The sequence below is a fragment of the Tamandua tetradactyla genome, chromosome 7 (genome assembly GCF_023851605.1).
Source record: "Tamandua tetradactyla isolate mTamTet1 chromosome 7, mTamTet1.pri, whole genome shotgun sequence".
NCBI classification, from domain to species: Eukaryota; Metazoa; Chordata; class Mammalia; order Pilosa; family Myrmecophagidae; genus Tamandua; species Tamandua tetradactyla.
This window is the reverse complement of record NC_135333.1, coordinates 109,532,475-109,547,696: the sequence shown is the minus strand read 5'-3', so window position 1 is coordinate 109,547,696 and position 15,222 is coordinate 109,532,475. Positions and strand designations below refer to the sequence as shown.

General features: G+C 39.3%; 1 protein-coding gene and 1 pseudogene across 5 annotated transcripts in view; one reads left to right on the top strand and one right to left on the bottom strand.

Moving 5' to 3' along the window:
* Positions 1 to 3,952: 3,952 nt before the first annotated feature.
* On the bottom strand, positions 3,953 to 13,152 carry LOC143690573 (actin-histidine N-methyltransferase pseudogene; annotated as a pseudogene).
* Positions 13,153 to 13,161: 9 nt separating this feature from the next.
* Positions 13,162 to 15,222, top strand: part of KANSL2 (KAT8 regulatory NSL complex subunit 2) — a 42,277-nt gene continuing 40,216 nt past the window's right edge. For 3 of the 5 annotated variants that reach the window (XM_077170744.1, XM_077170743.1, XM_077170740.1), the window contains exons 1-3: positions 13,162 to 13,262; positions 13,830 to 14,088; positions 14,966 to 15,144. In XM_077170744.1, the coding sequence (XP_077026859.1) occupies positions 13,838 to 14,088; positions 14,966 to 15,144 (430 nt within the window). In that variant the 5' untranslated portion in view covers positions 13,162 to 13,262; positions 13,830 to 13,837. The other 2 variants (XM_077170741.1, XM_077170742.1) reach the window with 2 other exon arrangements.

Genomic DNA, 15,222 nt, shown 5'->3' with positions numbered 1-15,222 from the left:
CTGGGGGTGTGGACCTTCCTGGCAATGTGGGACAGAGATCCTGGAATGAGCTGAGACTCAGCATCAAGGGATTGAGAAAAACCCTAGAATGAGCTGAGACTCAGCATCAAGGGACTGAGAAAAAACCCTAGAATGAGCTGAGAATTAACATCAAGGGGTTGAGAGAACCTTCTTGACCAAAAGGGGAAAGAGTGAAATGAGACAAAGTGTCAATGGCTGAGAGATTCCAAACAGAGTCGAGAGGTTATCCTGGAGGTTATTCTTACGCATTAAGTAGATATCACCTTGTTATTCAAGATGTAGTGGAGAGGCTGGAGGGAATTGCCTGAAATTGTAGTGCTGTGTTCCAGTAGCCGTGTTTCTTGATGATGATTGAACAATGATATAGATTTCTCAATGAGACTCTGTGAATGTGAAAACCTTATGTCTGATGCTCCTTTTAGCTACTATATCAAAAGAAGAGTAGAACATATGGAATAAAAATGAATAATAGGGGGAACAAATGTTAAAATAAATTCAGTTTGAAATAGTGGTAAATGAAAGCGAGGGGTAAGGAGTATGGTATGTATTGTCTTTTTTTTCTCTATTATCATTTTATTTCTTTTTCTGTTGTCTTTTTATTCCTTTTTCTAAATCGATGCAAATGTACTAAGAAATGATGAATGTGCAACTATGTGATGATATTAAGAATTACTGATTGTATATGTAGAATGGAATGATATCTAAATGTTTTGTTTGTTAATTTTTTAATTAATAAAAAAAGTTTAAAAAAAGGTAAAAAATATTTAAAGCACTTTAGTTAATTCAAAGTTGAAAAAGAAATATACAATTTTTAAGAAGAATTGATGATGCTGTCCCCTAAAAAAAATCAAGATGATTTTATTTATGTGGATTTTGAAGTCCATGAAAGTATTTTGTTTTGACAGTTTTGTAAAATCCACTAGGGGCATGCTAGTGTCACTAAGAAATCAGGACTTAAGGGATGATTTTGATTTCTGAGTCATTATGTAGACATTCTGTTTTACTTTCTGGGATATTTAAAAAGACAGAAGGAAAAATTCCTGAAATCTTTAAATCGTAGTCCAGCTGCTTTCATCTCTGATAATGATTGTATAGTCCATATCTTCTATTCCTGTGATTGTTCAAACCTTGTGACTAACCTTCATTTGTATCCAGTTATCCCATTTTTCAATTTTAGACTCTTGTAGTAGTTAAAGACAGCCCCTAATGTTTATTAATGAAGAGCCTTGGTTCAGCTGAGAACTAACCCACCCCAAATCTAAAGTTATCTTGATGACTGAGACTGGATCTAACCGAAGTGGGTCTGCCTGACATGTGTAGTAGCTTAGACTTTAACCTACAAGTCACCTATACCTTATTCCACCATTTTTTCTCATAAATTCTGTGTCTAAGCATGTCATCAATCTATGCATGCTCAATAATTAGATCACATCTAATTACATCATCTGGGGCCACCATGCTCATTATCCTAAACCCTGCCCATCTTTTTTCTAATAAAACTATCTGAATTCATGCAGTTTAGGGAGACAGATTTTGGGCTGCTAGGCCATCTGCTCTCCTATTACATGCCTAGTAATAAACCTTTTCTCTCTTTGAAACCCTGGTGTCTCAGGAATTGGTTATTTAGTGCATCTGGCAAAAGAATCCATGGCCTTTGCCTGGTAACACTATCTTTATGCATATGCCCACTATTGTAAAGCACTCATTGAAGGTGAAGCGAGGAACAAGCCTCACAATCTTGAATTGCAGTTATTAAATCAGTGTATTAGAGAGGGATTCCTAATACTTTTGTCCTCCTTTATGCCTATTCTTTTTATGTAATTATAAGGTTGCTTCTTATAATATATATATATATGTATATAAAGCAGGTGTGGGACATATTAGACAGATACAGGCTAAAGCATTTACTTCTTAGATACCAGGAGGAGTTTTTCCCAATTCAATTTTGCAGTTGAGTTTTGCCTCATAGTTAGCTTGATTTACTAGCTGACAGGGGTGTTAAAGAGACTTTGCATTGGTCTGACAATTTGCATTTTTGCTAATTCTTTAATTGTTTTGATATTTCCTTTTTTTTTTTTTTAACATGGGCAGGCACCGGGAATCGAACCCGTGTCCTCTGGCATGGCAGGCGAGCATTCTTGCCTGCTGAGCCACCATGGCCCGCCCTGTTTTGATATATCTTGATGGCCTCTCAGGAATTCTAGGTTTTGTGGAGCCCGTTTTATATTTATTTTTATTTTTCTAAGCTAATATAGCTCTAATTTTTGGCTAGCTCTTTTTTTTCCCCCCTCCCAACCTTTTAATTTTAAGAACTGACAGGCTAGCACTTCTATATCAGCATCTTTCTTATTTAACTGCTCTCACAAACTTGTCACTAACGCACAGGTGGAAATCTGTGTATCTCTTTCTAGCTGTAATATTTCTTTTTATTTGCTGATTCCTCTGTCTTTCTTGAGACAGCTTACTGTACCTGACTGTACCACACATAACAATGGCCAGCTGACTGCGGTGGAAGTGCCTCTGCTATCTTTACTAAATTTCATAATTTTTTTGTCTCTGTAACATGCCCTCTGTTCCCTCATGTGTTTTCAGAGCATCCTTTTACTCACAGGGAAGTTGAAGCAGTAAGGCAATTGGGTGACTTCTCATTGCATTAAAGAAGCAGGCCACCAGGAGATTACTTCTACAGGTTCCTTATCTTAGCTCATGCTTTGGGTCCAGGGAACAAAGGATTTTCTTTTGAATGGGAACACTGAAGATGGGTTAGATGGGCTAGTTTTAAACGTCCTGGCAGGGACAGCTCAGAAGTCTGGGTATAGAGAAGGAAGGAGAAAAGGGGGAAAGGGGTTTTGGTTAGACTGCAAAATGTGGTGGGGGAGGGAAAGAGAGAGAGAAAGTATCGGCATTTTAAGTTATTTATTATTATTATTATTATTATTTTCCTTCCAGTAGTTTCTAGAACCCATTTGTTAAAAGCATACCATTTACCAAACTTAATTTTAAATTCAGGGCTATGTTTTTCCTTGAGATAATTAAGTCTAATCTGATCAAAGCAACTCCACTGTGGCTGTGTAAATCTAGATTCATCAGAGTTTTGTTTAACTCATCTACTAGGATAGTTGCAACAGGTGACATTAGAATTGTTATACATATTATCTGACATTTTAATAAGACAAAACAGAGCCAATAAAAAAAAGAGCTTTCACTTGGCAATTCAGTAATGAATCTGCAAAAGCCTTCACAGGCTATTTGCTCAACAAAACAGATGGATTCATAGTCAGTGAAACAGTAGAGAATGCTCTAACCTGTTGGTCAAAAACAACAGATGCCATAACAGAGGGCCTAACCAGGTTTCAGTTCAACAAATGGATTTGCCCTCAACTGCAACATGGCGGGAGTTATCCAAGAGGGGCTAGTGGAGTGAGCCAGATAACAAACCCGGAGAAGATGGAAGCTAAGCTCTTCCCCAAGCTGCCATCCTGGTGTCGTCCCAGTGTCTGCCTTTAAAGTCCACTTCTTATACCAGATTATTAAGTTGAAAACAGACTCTGAAAACCAAGGTGCAGAATAAGTTTATTGAGCTAAGTGACATGCATGGGAGTAGAACTAAAAGAAAGTTACTGCTCAAAGAAAAGTGGTGGGGAGGCAAGGAGGATGCGAGCTATGTGAGTTGTCTGGGGCAGGGGATCTTTGGGTGCCATAAATCTGCAAAAGCTGCCCCGGCAGAATATTTGTGTGGGAATGGTAAGAATAAGCAGACTTGCTGGATTGCTTATTACAGTTTCTTATTTTCCATGGAGGTAGAGGTCTTAATTAGTACTGCAAAGAATTGTTGGTATGTCAGCCGGTCTCAGTTGCTTTTTGTTTCTTCTTTGTAGTTTTCCAAGTAAAAATGGAAGTTTATGCAAATTAAGATGATTAGTAAAGCTATTTACCACTTTAATTTCACAGCATACTGTCTAGCTATGTTTTTATATTGGCTGAAGACATCATGTATAGCTTGTGCTGATTGAAGATAATGAACTCCATCTTCCTCCAAGTAGAGAAGAGTATCATATTCACTGGGGAAGTTCTGAATGTAGGGCTGCCAGAAAGTTAGAATTAGCTCATTAACACAGCAGATAAAAGGCCAGTGTGATATTTCCCATGGCCTGAAAGAATTTGGTCTTGAGAATATAAGGGCCCCAACACTGAATTTTTAGCAGATTCAACAGTCATTACTAATTTTTGTGGAACCCATGAAAATAATTCCTCTGTCTTGATATCTCTTGTTGCTCTTAAACTGAAGCCCTCTTCTTTGAAGCTAACCATTTCAAAACCTTGAGCAGAATTTCCATTTTCAGAATCTCATTTCATTAGATCAGGAAAATAATCTTTTCTTTTTCCGTCAAAAGTAACAGAGAGACTTTTTTTGGTTTTTTTTTTTCTTTGTATTTTTTCAACTAGAGACTAATCTGCACATATTCTTCACATTCTTTTCCTGGGCCAAGTGTGGGACTACTGCATTCTGCCTGTTTCCCCCTGCATGCATTAGTGATGCCTCACTTTGGCTGGACACCACAGTCCACCTCAACCAAGGCCAAGGCACTGGTAGCTGAATGGGAGAGGTAGGATGGCAGCCTGAGTAGGCCCAGATTCCATGGCCCACTCCAGCTCTATGATTGAGAATCTTAAGCCCATGGGTAATAGTAGTCACCCCCCAATATTGTAATCAGACCATCATTTATATGAGCAAATGCCCGTTTAAATCTTTATCACCAATCTGGGGCCTCTTATTCCCATGGGAACCTTATGCATGACTATGTGGACTTTTCTCATGCCTAGATTAATAATTGATATAATCATCCTTAAGATGTGTAGTGAGGGGAAAATATCTGGTATTTAAAACCTCCCCATAATGTTTCTCTGCCAGGAAACTTATTGTCAACCAATGGAACTTTAGCATGTATATTATTATACCCCTTGTTGTTCACCATAAATGTTTTACTTTTTGTCAGTAGCTCCCTAGCAAACACTTCCCACAGTGGGCTTCAGCAGTAATTCATGCCCACAATCGACCCCAATGTTGGGTTTCATGGACGTGCCTTTTCAGCCACTACCAGCTTTCCTTGGACTGTGACCCCTGTGAATTGAACTGCATGGAATACTCTGCTTGCTTGGCAGAATTCAACACATCAGAAAATATGGAAAAGAATCTTCCATTTAAAGCCAGAGCAATTAGACAAGAAAAAGAAATACAAGGCATCAAAATTGGAGAGGAAGAAGTAAAACTCTCACTGTTTGCAGATGATATGATACTATATGTTGAAAACCCTGAAAAATCCACAGCAAAACTACTAGAGCTAATAAATGAGTACAGCAAAGTGGCAGGTTACAAGATCAACACTCAAAAATCTGTAGTGTTTCTATACACTAGCAATGAACAATCTGAGGGGGAAATCAAGATAAGAATTCCATTTACAATTGCAACCAAAACAATAAAATATTTAGGAATAAATTTAACTAAAGAGACAAAAGACCTGTACAAAGAAAACTATAAGAAATTGTTAAAAAAAATCACAGAAGACCTAAATAGATGGAAGGGCATACTGTGTTCATGGATTGGAAGACTAAATAGTTAAGATGTCAATTCTACCTAAATTGATTTACAGATTCAATGCAATACCAATTAAAATGCCAAAAACTTACTTTTCAGAAATTTAAAAACCAATAACCAAATTTATCTGGAAGGGCAGGGTGCCCCAAATAGCTAAAAGTATCCTGAGGAAAAAAAATGAAGTTGGAGGTCTCACGCTACCTGACTTTAACATATTATGAAGCTACAGTGATTAAAACAGCATGGTACTGGCATAAAGATAGATATACTGACCAATGGAATCAAATAGAGTGTTCAGATATAGCCCCTCTCATCTATGGACAATTTATCTTTGATAAGGCAGTCAAGTCAATTCACCTGGGACAGAACAGTCTCTTCAATAAATGGTGCCTAGAGAACTGGATATCCATATGCAAAAGAATGAAAGAGGACCCATACTTCACACTCTCTACAAAAATAAACTCAAAATGGATCAAAGACCTAAACATTAGATCTAAGACCATAAAACTGTTAGAAGAAAATGTAGGGAAATAGCTTATAAATCTTATACTAGGAGGCAGTTTCCTAGACCTTCCACCCAAAGCAAGAGCATTGAAGAAATAAATAAATAAATGGGAACTGCTCAAAGTTAAATAGTTTAGCGCATCAAAGAACTTCGTCAAGAAAGTAAAAGGACAGCCTACACAATGTGAAACAATATATCAGATAAAGGTCCGGTATCCAGAATGCATAAAGAAACTTCTCAACTCAACAACAAAAAGACACACAACCCAATTACAAAAAGGGCAAAAGACTTGAACAGATACTTCTCAGAAGAGGAAATACAAATGGCCAAAAGGCACATGAAGAGATGCTCAACTTCCCTGGCTATTAGAGAAATGCAAATCAAAACCACAATGAGATATCATCTCACATCCGCCATAATGGCCATTATGAATAAAACAGAAAATGACAAGTGCTGGAAAGGATGTGGAGAAAGAGGCACACTTATCCACTGTTGGTGGGAATGTCAAATGGTACAAGCTCTGTGGAAGGCAGTTTGGTGGTTCCTCAAAAAGCTAAATATAGAATTGCCATATGACCCAGTAATACCATTGCTAGGTATCAGAGGACGTGAGGGCAAGGACACAGGCAGACATTTGCACACCAATGTTTATAGCAGCATTATTTACAATTGCAAAGAGATGGAAACAGCCAAAATGTCCATCAACTGACGAACGGCTAAACAAACTGTGGTATATACATACGATGGAATATTATGCAGCCATAAGAAAGAATAAAGTTATGAAGTATGTAACAACATGGATGGACCTTAAGGACATTATGCTGAATGAGATTAGCCAGAAACAAAAGGACAGATACTGTATGGTCTCACTGTATGAACTGACATTAGCGAATAAACTTGGAGAATTTCATTGGTAACGGAGACCATCAGGAGATAGAAATAGGGTAAGATATTGGGTAATTGGAGCTGAAGTGATACAGATTATGCAACAGGACTGAATGTAAAAACTCAGAAATGGATAGCACAATGCTGTAATAACTGTAATACAAGTATGTTAAAACATTGAATGAAGCTGAATGTGGGAATGATAGAGAGAGGAGGGCTGAGGGCACCAGTGAAATCAGAAAGAAAGATAGATGATAAAGACTGAGATGGTATAATCTAGGAATGCCTCGAGTGTATAATGATAGTGACTAAATGTGCAAATTTAAAAAATGTTTTTGCATGAGGAAGAACAAAGGAGTGTCATTACTACAGGATGCTGAAAATAGATGGTAATTAATACTTAAAAATTTTATCTTATGTGTGAGACTAAAGCAAAAAATGTTTATTTGGTACAAAATTTATACTTTGACTAGTGCATTTCCTAATATAACTTATGTAGACAGCTTAATTGAACACCATAAGTACATGGAACCTTGAGTAGGACATGAGATTTTGTTGGTTTGTCCACAGTGATGCCCCAATAATCCCCAGAGTGATTTGAACAGTGAATAAAGAAGTATTTGCAAAGTCCCCTTCAGGGAACGGTGAGAATGGGGGAAAATTCAACTTCCCCAAGTTGAATTCTTGATATTCTCACAAGCAGCGTGGACAATCAAAGCTATATGCTGAGCCCCCAGTCTTGGGGTTTGTTCAAATGAAAGTTAACCCCACACAGGATAGATCAAGCCTACTTAAAATTAGGCCTAAGAGTCACCCCCAAAAGAACCTCTTTTGTTGCTTAGATGTGGCCTCTCTCTCCAGGCAGCACAACAGGCAAACTCACCACCCTCCCCCTGTCTATGTGGGACATGACTCCCAGGGGTGTGGACCTTCCTGGCGACGTGGGATGGAGGCCCTGGAATGAGCAGGGAATCAGCATCAAGGGGTTGAGAAAAACCCTAGAATGAGCTGAGACTAGCATCAGGGGATTGAGAGGACCTTCTCGACCAAAGTGAGGAGGAGTGAAATGAGACAAGGTGGAGTGTTGACGGCTGAGAGATTCTAAACAGAGTTGAGAGGTTGTCCTGGAGGTTGTTCTTACACATTGAACAGATATCATCTTGTTAGTCAAGATGTAGTGGAGAGGCTGGAGGGAACTGCCTGAAAATGTGGAGCTATGTTCCAGTATTCATGTTTCCTGGAGATGATTGTGTAGTGATATAGCTTTGACAGTGTGACTGTGTGATTGTGGAAACCTTGTGTCCGATGCTCCTTTTATCTACCTTATCAACAGATGAGTAAAACATATGGAATAAAAATAAATAATAGGGGGAACAAATGTTAAATTAAATTTAGAGTGAGGTGCTGGTGATCAGTGGGAGGAGGCATGGGGGGTATGGCATGTATTAATTTTTTTCTGTTTTCTTTTTATTTCTTTTTCTGAATAGATGCAAATGTTCCAAGATGTGATCATGATGATGAATGTGCAACTATGTGATGATATTGTGAATTATTGATTATATATGTAGAACGGAATGATCAAAAGTTACGAATGTTTGCATTTGTTTGTTGTTTTTGGTATTTAAAAAAAATTAAAAAAAAAATCTTCCATTTAAGACTAAAATCCAACTACCATCCTTTAAGGAGACCAGGACTTACATCTCCTCCCTTGTACGGGAACAGGTGAGCAAGTCCTGACTTATATTAGGGTATGCTGCATATGATAATTTATGGTGACTGATAGCAGAAGCTGTAACAGTAGACCATGTTGCCCCTTTCTGTATGGAAGGACTTGATGGAATTTATGACGTGGAGTGGCCATGCCCCAAATTGTGTAATTTTATTGTTAAGCTTCAAAACAGTAGTCTCTTCCGCTGGCACGGTATCTCTAAGCAACATGGAGCATATCCTTCCCCTAAGGGATGGCTATGGACCTGGGGGCAATATGTCTGGCCCTATTTACCCTCTAATTAGACACGATATTGTACATGGGGACAGCCCTATATCCTCACTACCTTATATGACTTTTTATCCCATACTCCTAGTAATTGGGAAATAGTTTAAGCTAGACATACACTAAAACACATTTCCTGGTTGTATTATCCTTTAGTCATTCTTGCACCAGGTGGAACTGCTACAATAGTTATTGAAAATCATGTGGCAGTTTTAGCCAATCGCACTGCCCAAGCACTTAATAACCCCAAACTGGTCATATCCTTGCTAAATGAAGAACCATACAGCTTAGAAAAGTAGTTTTACAAAATAGAATGGTCTTAGATAGCCTCACTGCAGTACCAGGTGGCACCTGTGGCTTAATCAGTGTTCAGAGCTGCATATTTATTCCTGACCATTTGCATAGTATTTCACAAGTTTGGTTCAAATGCAAGAGCGCATACATAATATGGTAGGCATGGATTTTATTGGGACTACAAGCAGAAGAAGATTGTTCCAGGTTGCAACCATCTGGAAAATGAAAGTTAGTGTTCTGCAAGAGGCAAGGAGTGCAAGGGATAGTTTATAAGGGCTTAAGACAAGGGTGTGCAACATAGTTTCAGCAAGGCCCTGTGACACAGGAGTTTAGAACTTTGTTATCATCGGTGATCAAGGAAGGGGAGTTTCAATGCTTTGTATTTTCCCCTACCCCACCCAGGAGTTCTGATGACCTTTAACTTCTGTCCCAATCCTTGTAGGCAGCAACATGCAGTAACTTATTCTCAATATGGATGGGGTGGGGGGGGAAGCCCTTGGTCCTCACAATCCATCCCCACAGAGGAGACTATATTGCCAATAGGACAGACATTGCATCCACATTCCACAGCAATAGTATAAGAGACAACAAAACACAGAGATAGCAACCCTGCAAAGAGATACCTCCATGGCCAAGAAACAGAAATAAACCATTTAGACAAGGGATCTACTGATAACTGATCAATATTATGTATGTGCTTGGCCATCTTATCAAAGATCCATTGTCCATAGATAAGAAAGTATCTAATCTGAATATACTATTCCATTCCACTGGTCAGTATATCTTTATGCCATTACCATGCTGTTTTGACCACTGTAGCTTCGTAATATACTTTAGAGTCAGGTAGTGTGAGACCTTCCACCCAATTTCCTTTCTCAAGATATTTTTAGCTATTCAGGGCACACTACCCTTTGAAATAAATTTGGTTATTGGTTTTTCTATTTTTGTAAAGTAAGTTGATGGAATTTTAATTGATATTGAAATGAATCTATAAATCAATTTGGGTAGAATGACTATCTTAACTATATTTAGTCTTCCAACCCATGAACATGATATGCCCTTCCATTTATCTAGGTCTTCCACGATTTCTTTTAGCAATTTCTTATAATTTTCTGTGTATAGGTCTTTTGTATTCTTAGTTAAATTTATTCCTAAATATTTGATTCTTTTTGTTGCTATTGTAAATGGAATTGTTTTCTTGATTTCCTCCTCAGATTGCCCATCACTAGTGCATTTTGGGGTGTTGGTCTTGTGGCCTGTCACTTTGCTGTACTCATTTATTAGCTCTAGTATCTCACTGTGGATTTTTGGGGGGTTTCGACATATAGTATCATATCACCTGCAAACTGTGAGAGTTTTCTTCTTCCTTTCCAATTTGGATGCCTTATATTTCTTTTTCTTGTCTAATTGCTCCGGCTAGAACTTCCAACACAATGTTGAATAACAATGGTGACAGTGGGTATCCTTGTCTTGTTCCTCATTTTAGAGGGAAAGCTTTCAGTCTTTCCCCATTGAGGACGATGTTAGCTGTGGTTTTTTTCACATATTTCCTTTATCATGTTGCGGAAGTTCCCTTCTATTCCTATCCTTTGGAGAGTTTTCATCAAGAAATGATGTTGAATTTTGTCAAACGCCTTTTCTGCATCAATTGAGATGATCATGTGGTTTTTCCACTTTGATTTTTTGATATGGTGTATTACATTAATTGATTTTCTTGTGTTGAACCAGTCTTGCATACCTGGAATAAATCCTACTTGGTCATTGTGTATAATTCTTTTAATGTGCTGCTGGATTTCATTTGCAAGTATACTGTTGAGGATTTTTGCATCTATATTCATTAAAGAGATTGGTCTGTAATTTTATTTTCTTCTAGTATATTTATCTATAAGCCAGCCTACAACCACATAAGGAGTGGTATCAGGGTGACGTTGGTCACATAGAATGAATTAGGTAGCTTTCCCACCTCTTCAATTTTTTTGAAGAGTTTGGGCAGGGTTGGTACTAATTTTTTCTTGAATGTGTGGTAGAATTCACAGGTGAAGCTATCTAGTCCTGGTCTTTTCTATTTTGGGAGGTTTTTGATGACTGACTCAATCTCTTTACTTATGATTGGTTTATTGAGGTTGTCTATTACTTCTTGAGTCAATGTCAGTTGTTCATGCCTTTCTAGGAATTTGTCCATTTCAACTATATTGTCCAATTTATTAGTGTATAGTTGCTCAAACTATTTTCTCATTACCACCCTTATTTCAGTGGGGTCCTATTCCATTTCTGATTTTATTTATTTGCATCCTGAAGGAGGTGGTTTTAAAGATCAATTTTAAAAATCTGTTTTGGGCTTAGTAGGAGGATTGTCCCCTTAACTAAGATCTTTAATAGACCCTCTAATTAAACAAATAAAGGCTCTGTTGCATTCCTAGCTATTCCTGTGCCTCTTCACATTGCTCAGTAGTTTGCTTTAATATTCCTTTTTCATATTTGGTTGTATTCTCATCTCCAAATTTTCTAAAATGTGACTTCCTCCAGCTAATTTTGAGTTATAGGGTGTTTATAGAAACATCTTTGAGCATCTTTTAAGGATTTGAGTTTTTGCTTGTGTATATAAATTGTGGTGGCTATTTTTATTGTTTGCATTGCATCCACAACCCCAAACCACTATAGAATGTTCACTCCAAGAGAGCAGTGCTACCATCTTTACTGTATCTCCAGGGCCTGGCACTTAAGTGCTTGATAACTATTGTGGAACGAATGAACTTTAAGAAAGGGCCTTCTAAAGGGCTTCCTTAGTTTGTGGAAACAAGCATCCTCCAAACTTCCATGCTTTTTTGTTTAAATCGCCTCTACTGTCTAAACTGACAGCTGTTCTTTGGTGCTGTAGATTGCCTATGCTCACCCCCACTTGAACCATGCTCACCTGCTCACTGGTTGCGGCTAAAACATCTTAAATGAAACTGACAGTAAGCACTTAAGGGGGCCCGGGGAGATTGGGATGCAAAAACCGTCTAGGGTTATAGGGAAAAAGTCTGGGATCATTTCTACAAGAGAAATTTTGTAGATAACAAAGCAAAGCTTTTAACTAAAAATCTTAAAAGGAAGACAAAAAGGGGCTTGTTTTGTAATTTCTATAATACTTGTATTACTCATTCTGAATGAATTATATGTTCTGCGTGATTTTGTAACTGATATCATTTTTAGAGAAACAGGGCACACAGATTATGAGAAGCCGAGCCTAAACCAGAATTATTTCCTTATCCTCAGACCAGTGCTATTTTGTATATAAGATGCAGCAGGGATAAAGAATGAGGGCTAAATTCAACCTCAGCCTCCTTCCCCATTCACTAGTTATGAGCCCTTGGGCAAGTTAACCATTCTATTCCTTTATCTGTTAAACAGAGATAATAATGGCTTCTAGAAACTTAGCTCTGAAACTTAAACGAGTTCATACATGTAACGTCCCAGAGTTATAGTGAACACTCAATGTTTCTCAGAGTGCGCTGTACCTAAACAGATATTCGATAAATGTATTGAACTGCTCACAAAAGAAAACTAAAACCTCTTCCTATACAAAAAGCAAGAATCAAATGTACAATGACTCTCCCGCTTCGGTATGTCTGATTTAGTTTTCGCTGTGTAGGGATGGTGTGGTATCAGTCAGCCTACAACCACATAAAAAGTGGCCAAAAGCGGCCTAAAATGAGCGGTGAGCAACAAAAGCGAACACGGCGCTACTGCGCCGGCTCTCTCTCCGGTCTCACTTTTTACTCCGTGCGCAGTAGCACAGTTCTTTTCAGCTCCTAGAGCTCCGCCCTCCCAGGCAGGATAGGTGATTGGTTTCAGCCAATGGAGATACACCGCCATGAGAGCAGCAGCCAGTCAGCGGTTAGGGGCCCGGAAAGGAGCGTGACCTAGTGAAACGCCGCTGGCGCTGCGGGAGGTGGGCGATTGGCGTGTGCTGCGCGGCAGCAGAGGTAAGATGGCGGCCGCCCTTGCCCTTCGTCCTTGCAGTTAGGCTGCTTTTTCGTCCTTTCTGCCTGTTTGGAGCTGCTACTCCTTCTCAAGCAGTGGCGGAGTTACTCTTCTTTTCACAGGCTTCCATAGCCAGATTTTCCGACGCCTGGAATCTTAGGGCAAAATGGCGCTTGCACGGGCCGCCAAGGACGGCCAGGGCCTCGGCGTAAGCTCTGAGACGGGCTGGGACAAAGGCAAAGTGCAGGGAAGTGGGGGTGGGGAGGGGTGCGGTGCCGCGTCGCGCCGCTGCCGCGTGGGGGCTAACTCAGCGCGTCTTCCTCGTGCTGCAGCCAAAGGAGTCCTTGAGAAAAGCGGTGGTCGGGGTCGAGGCGGGGATGGAGGTAGAAGTTGAGACGAGGCACCGTCACAAATGGTTGTGGAGATGTTTGCGGAAAGTTGGAAGGAGGAAAGGGGGGCGCAGGGGAGTTACGAGGCCGACTTCTGCCTGTAGTTTAGAAATTAATTGCGCTCTGTGTGGCATTTTCGGGAATGATAAGGGCTTTTTGATCTTTTGTCTGTCCTTGCAGGTTTTGGTATGAACAGGATTCGGATTCATGTCTTGCCAACCAGTCGGGGGAGGGTCACCCCAGTGCCTAGGTCTCAGGAGCCCCTGTCTTGTGCCTTCACTCATCGTCCGTGCTCACAACCTCGTCTGGAGGGGCAGGAGTTTTGCATTAAGCATATTCTTGAAGACAAAAATGCACCTTTCAAGCAGTGTAGTTATATATCGACGAAGAATGGAAAAAGATGTCCCAGTGCTGCCCCAAAGCCTGAGAAGAAAGATGGGTATATATGTATAGATAAATATGACCTTTATGGCTTTAGTTTAAAAATGAGAGATGGATGTGGTGTTAATGTGCGATTGGGCATGGGCTGTCGAGTTTTTAAGCAGTGTGATTATAGTTGGGATTATGGGTATCTTTGGGGGGAAAAAAACGTTGAAACGGTGAAAACTGGACGGAGATGGGTTCTTTGTGACCGTGGGCCTGTCCTTTTATCGTTTCTGGATCTTTTTCCGTGTCTGTAAAATGAGATATTGTGGATTATTTTAACCCTGGGGTCTTTGGATCTTATCTTCTCTGAGCCTTGTGGAATAACATGCAAATTACTAACTTTGGAAAAGATTTAATAGCTTTCTTCAAAGGTATCTGTGACTACGAAAAAATAACTTGACCAGATGATTTTGCACGTATCTTCTAGTTTTAAAATTGTGTCGCACATCCTATTATCTAAAATGGATTATGTTAAGGTACAATGTAGAGTTGCCTTCCAGAGCCAGTTTTGAAAGATAAGAATGCATTTCTTTGATTAGTTCTGAGATGTCAGCATTTTTGTGGTTAGAATTGTTGGTTTGATGGCTAGAGCATTGGATTACATTACCTGCATTTCCTTAGTACCTCTAAATTAGTTGACCTTGGGGCAAGTTTCCTGTACCTAAACTATCAGTGGGAAGTGGAAGAGGCAGAATTCATTAAACAAAAACAAACAAACAAAAAAAAAAAGAAAGTGTGGGAGACATCAGTTTTGGGATTGACTTTCTTAGAAATGAATACATAATCGTCATTTTAATTTCCTAAAGATGATCTGAAGGCACTGACTGAAAATTAGTGAGTTCTTTCAAGAAGGAACATCAGTACAAAATTTTAATATTTTCTCTCCTTAGGATATCCTTCTGTGCTGAACATGCCCGTAGGAATGCCGTGGCACTTCATGCTCAAATGAAGAAGACCAACCCAGGGCCTATGGGTGAAACACTCTTGTGCCAGCTAAGCTCTTATGCTAAGTCTGAGCTTGGTTCTCAGACTCCAGAAGGTAGCCGCAGTGAAGCCAGCCGAATTCTGGGTAAGGATCTTTTTTCCTGGAATGAAAAGAAAGGAAGAAAGTTAGAAAATAATTTTTGTTTGGCTCTGGGCTTTGAAC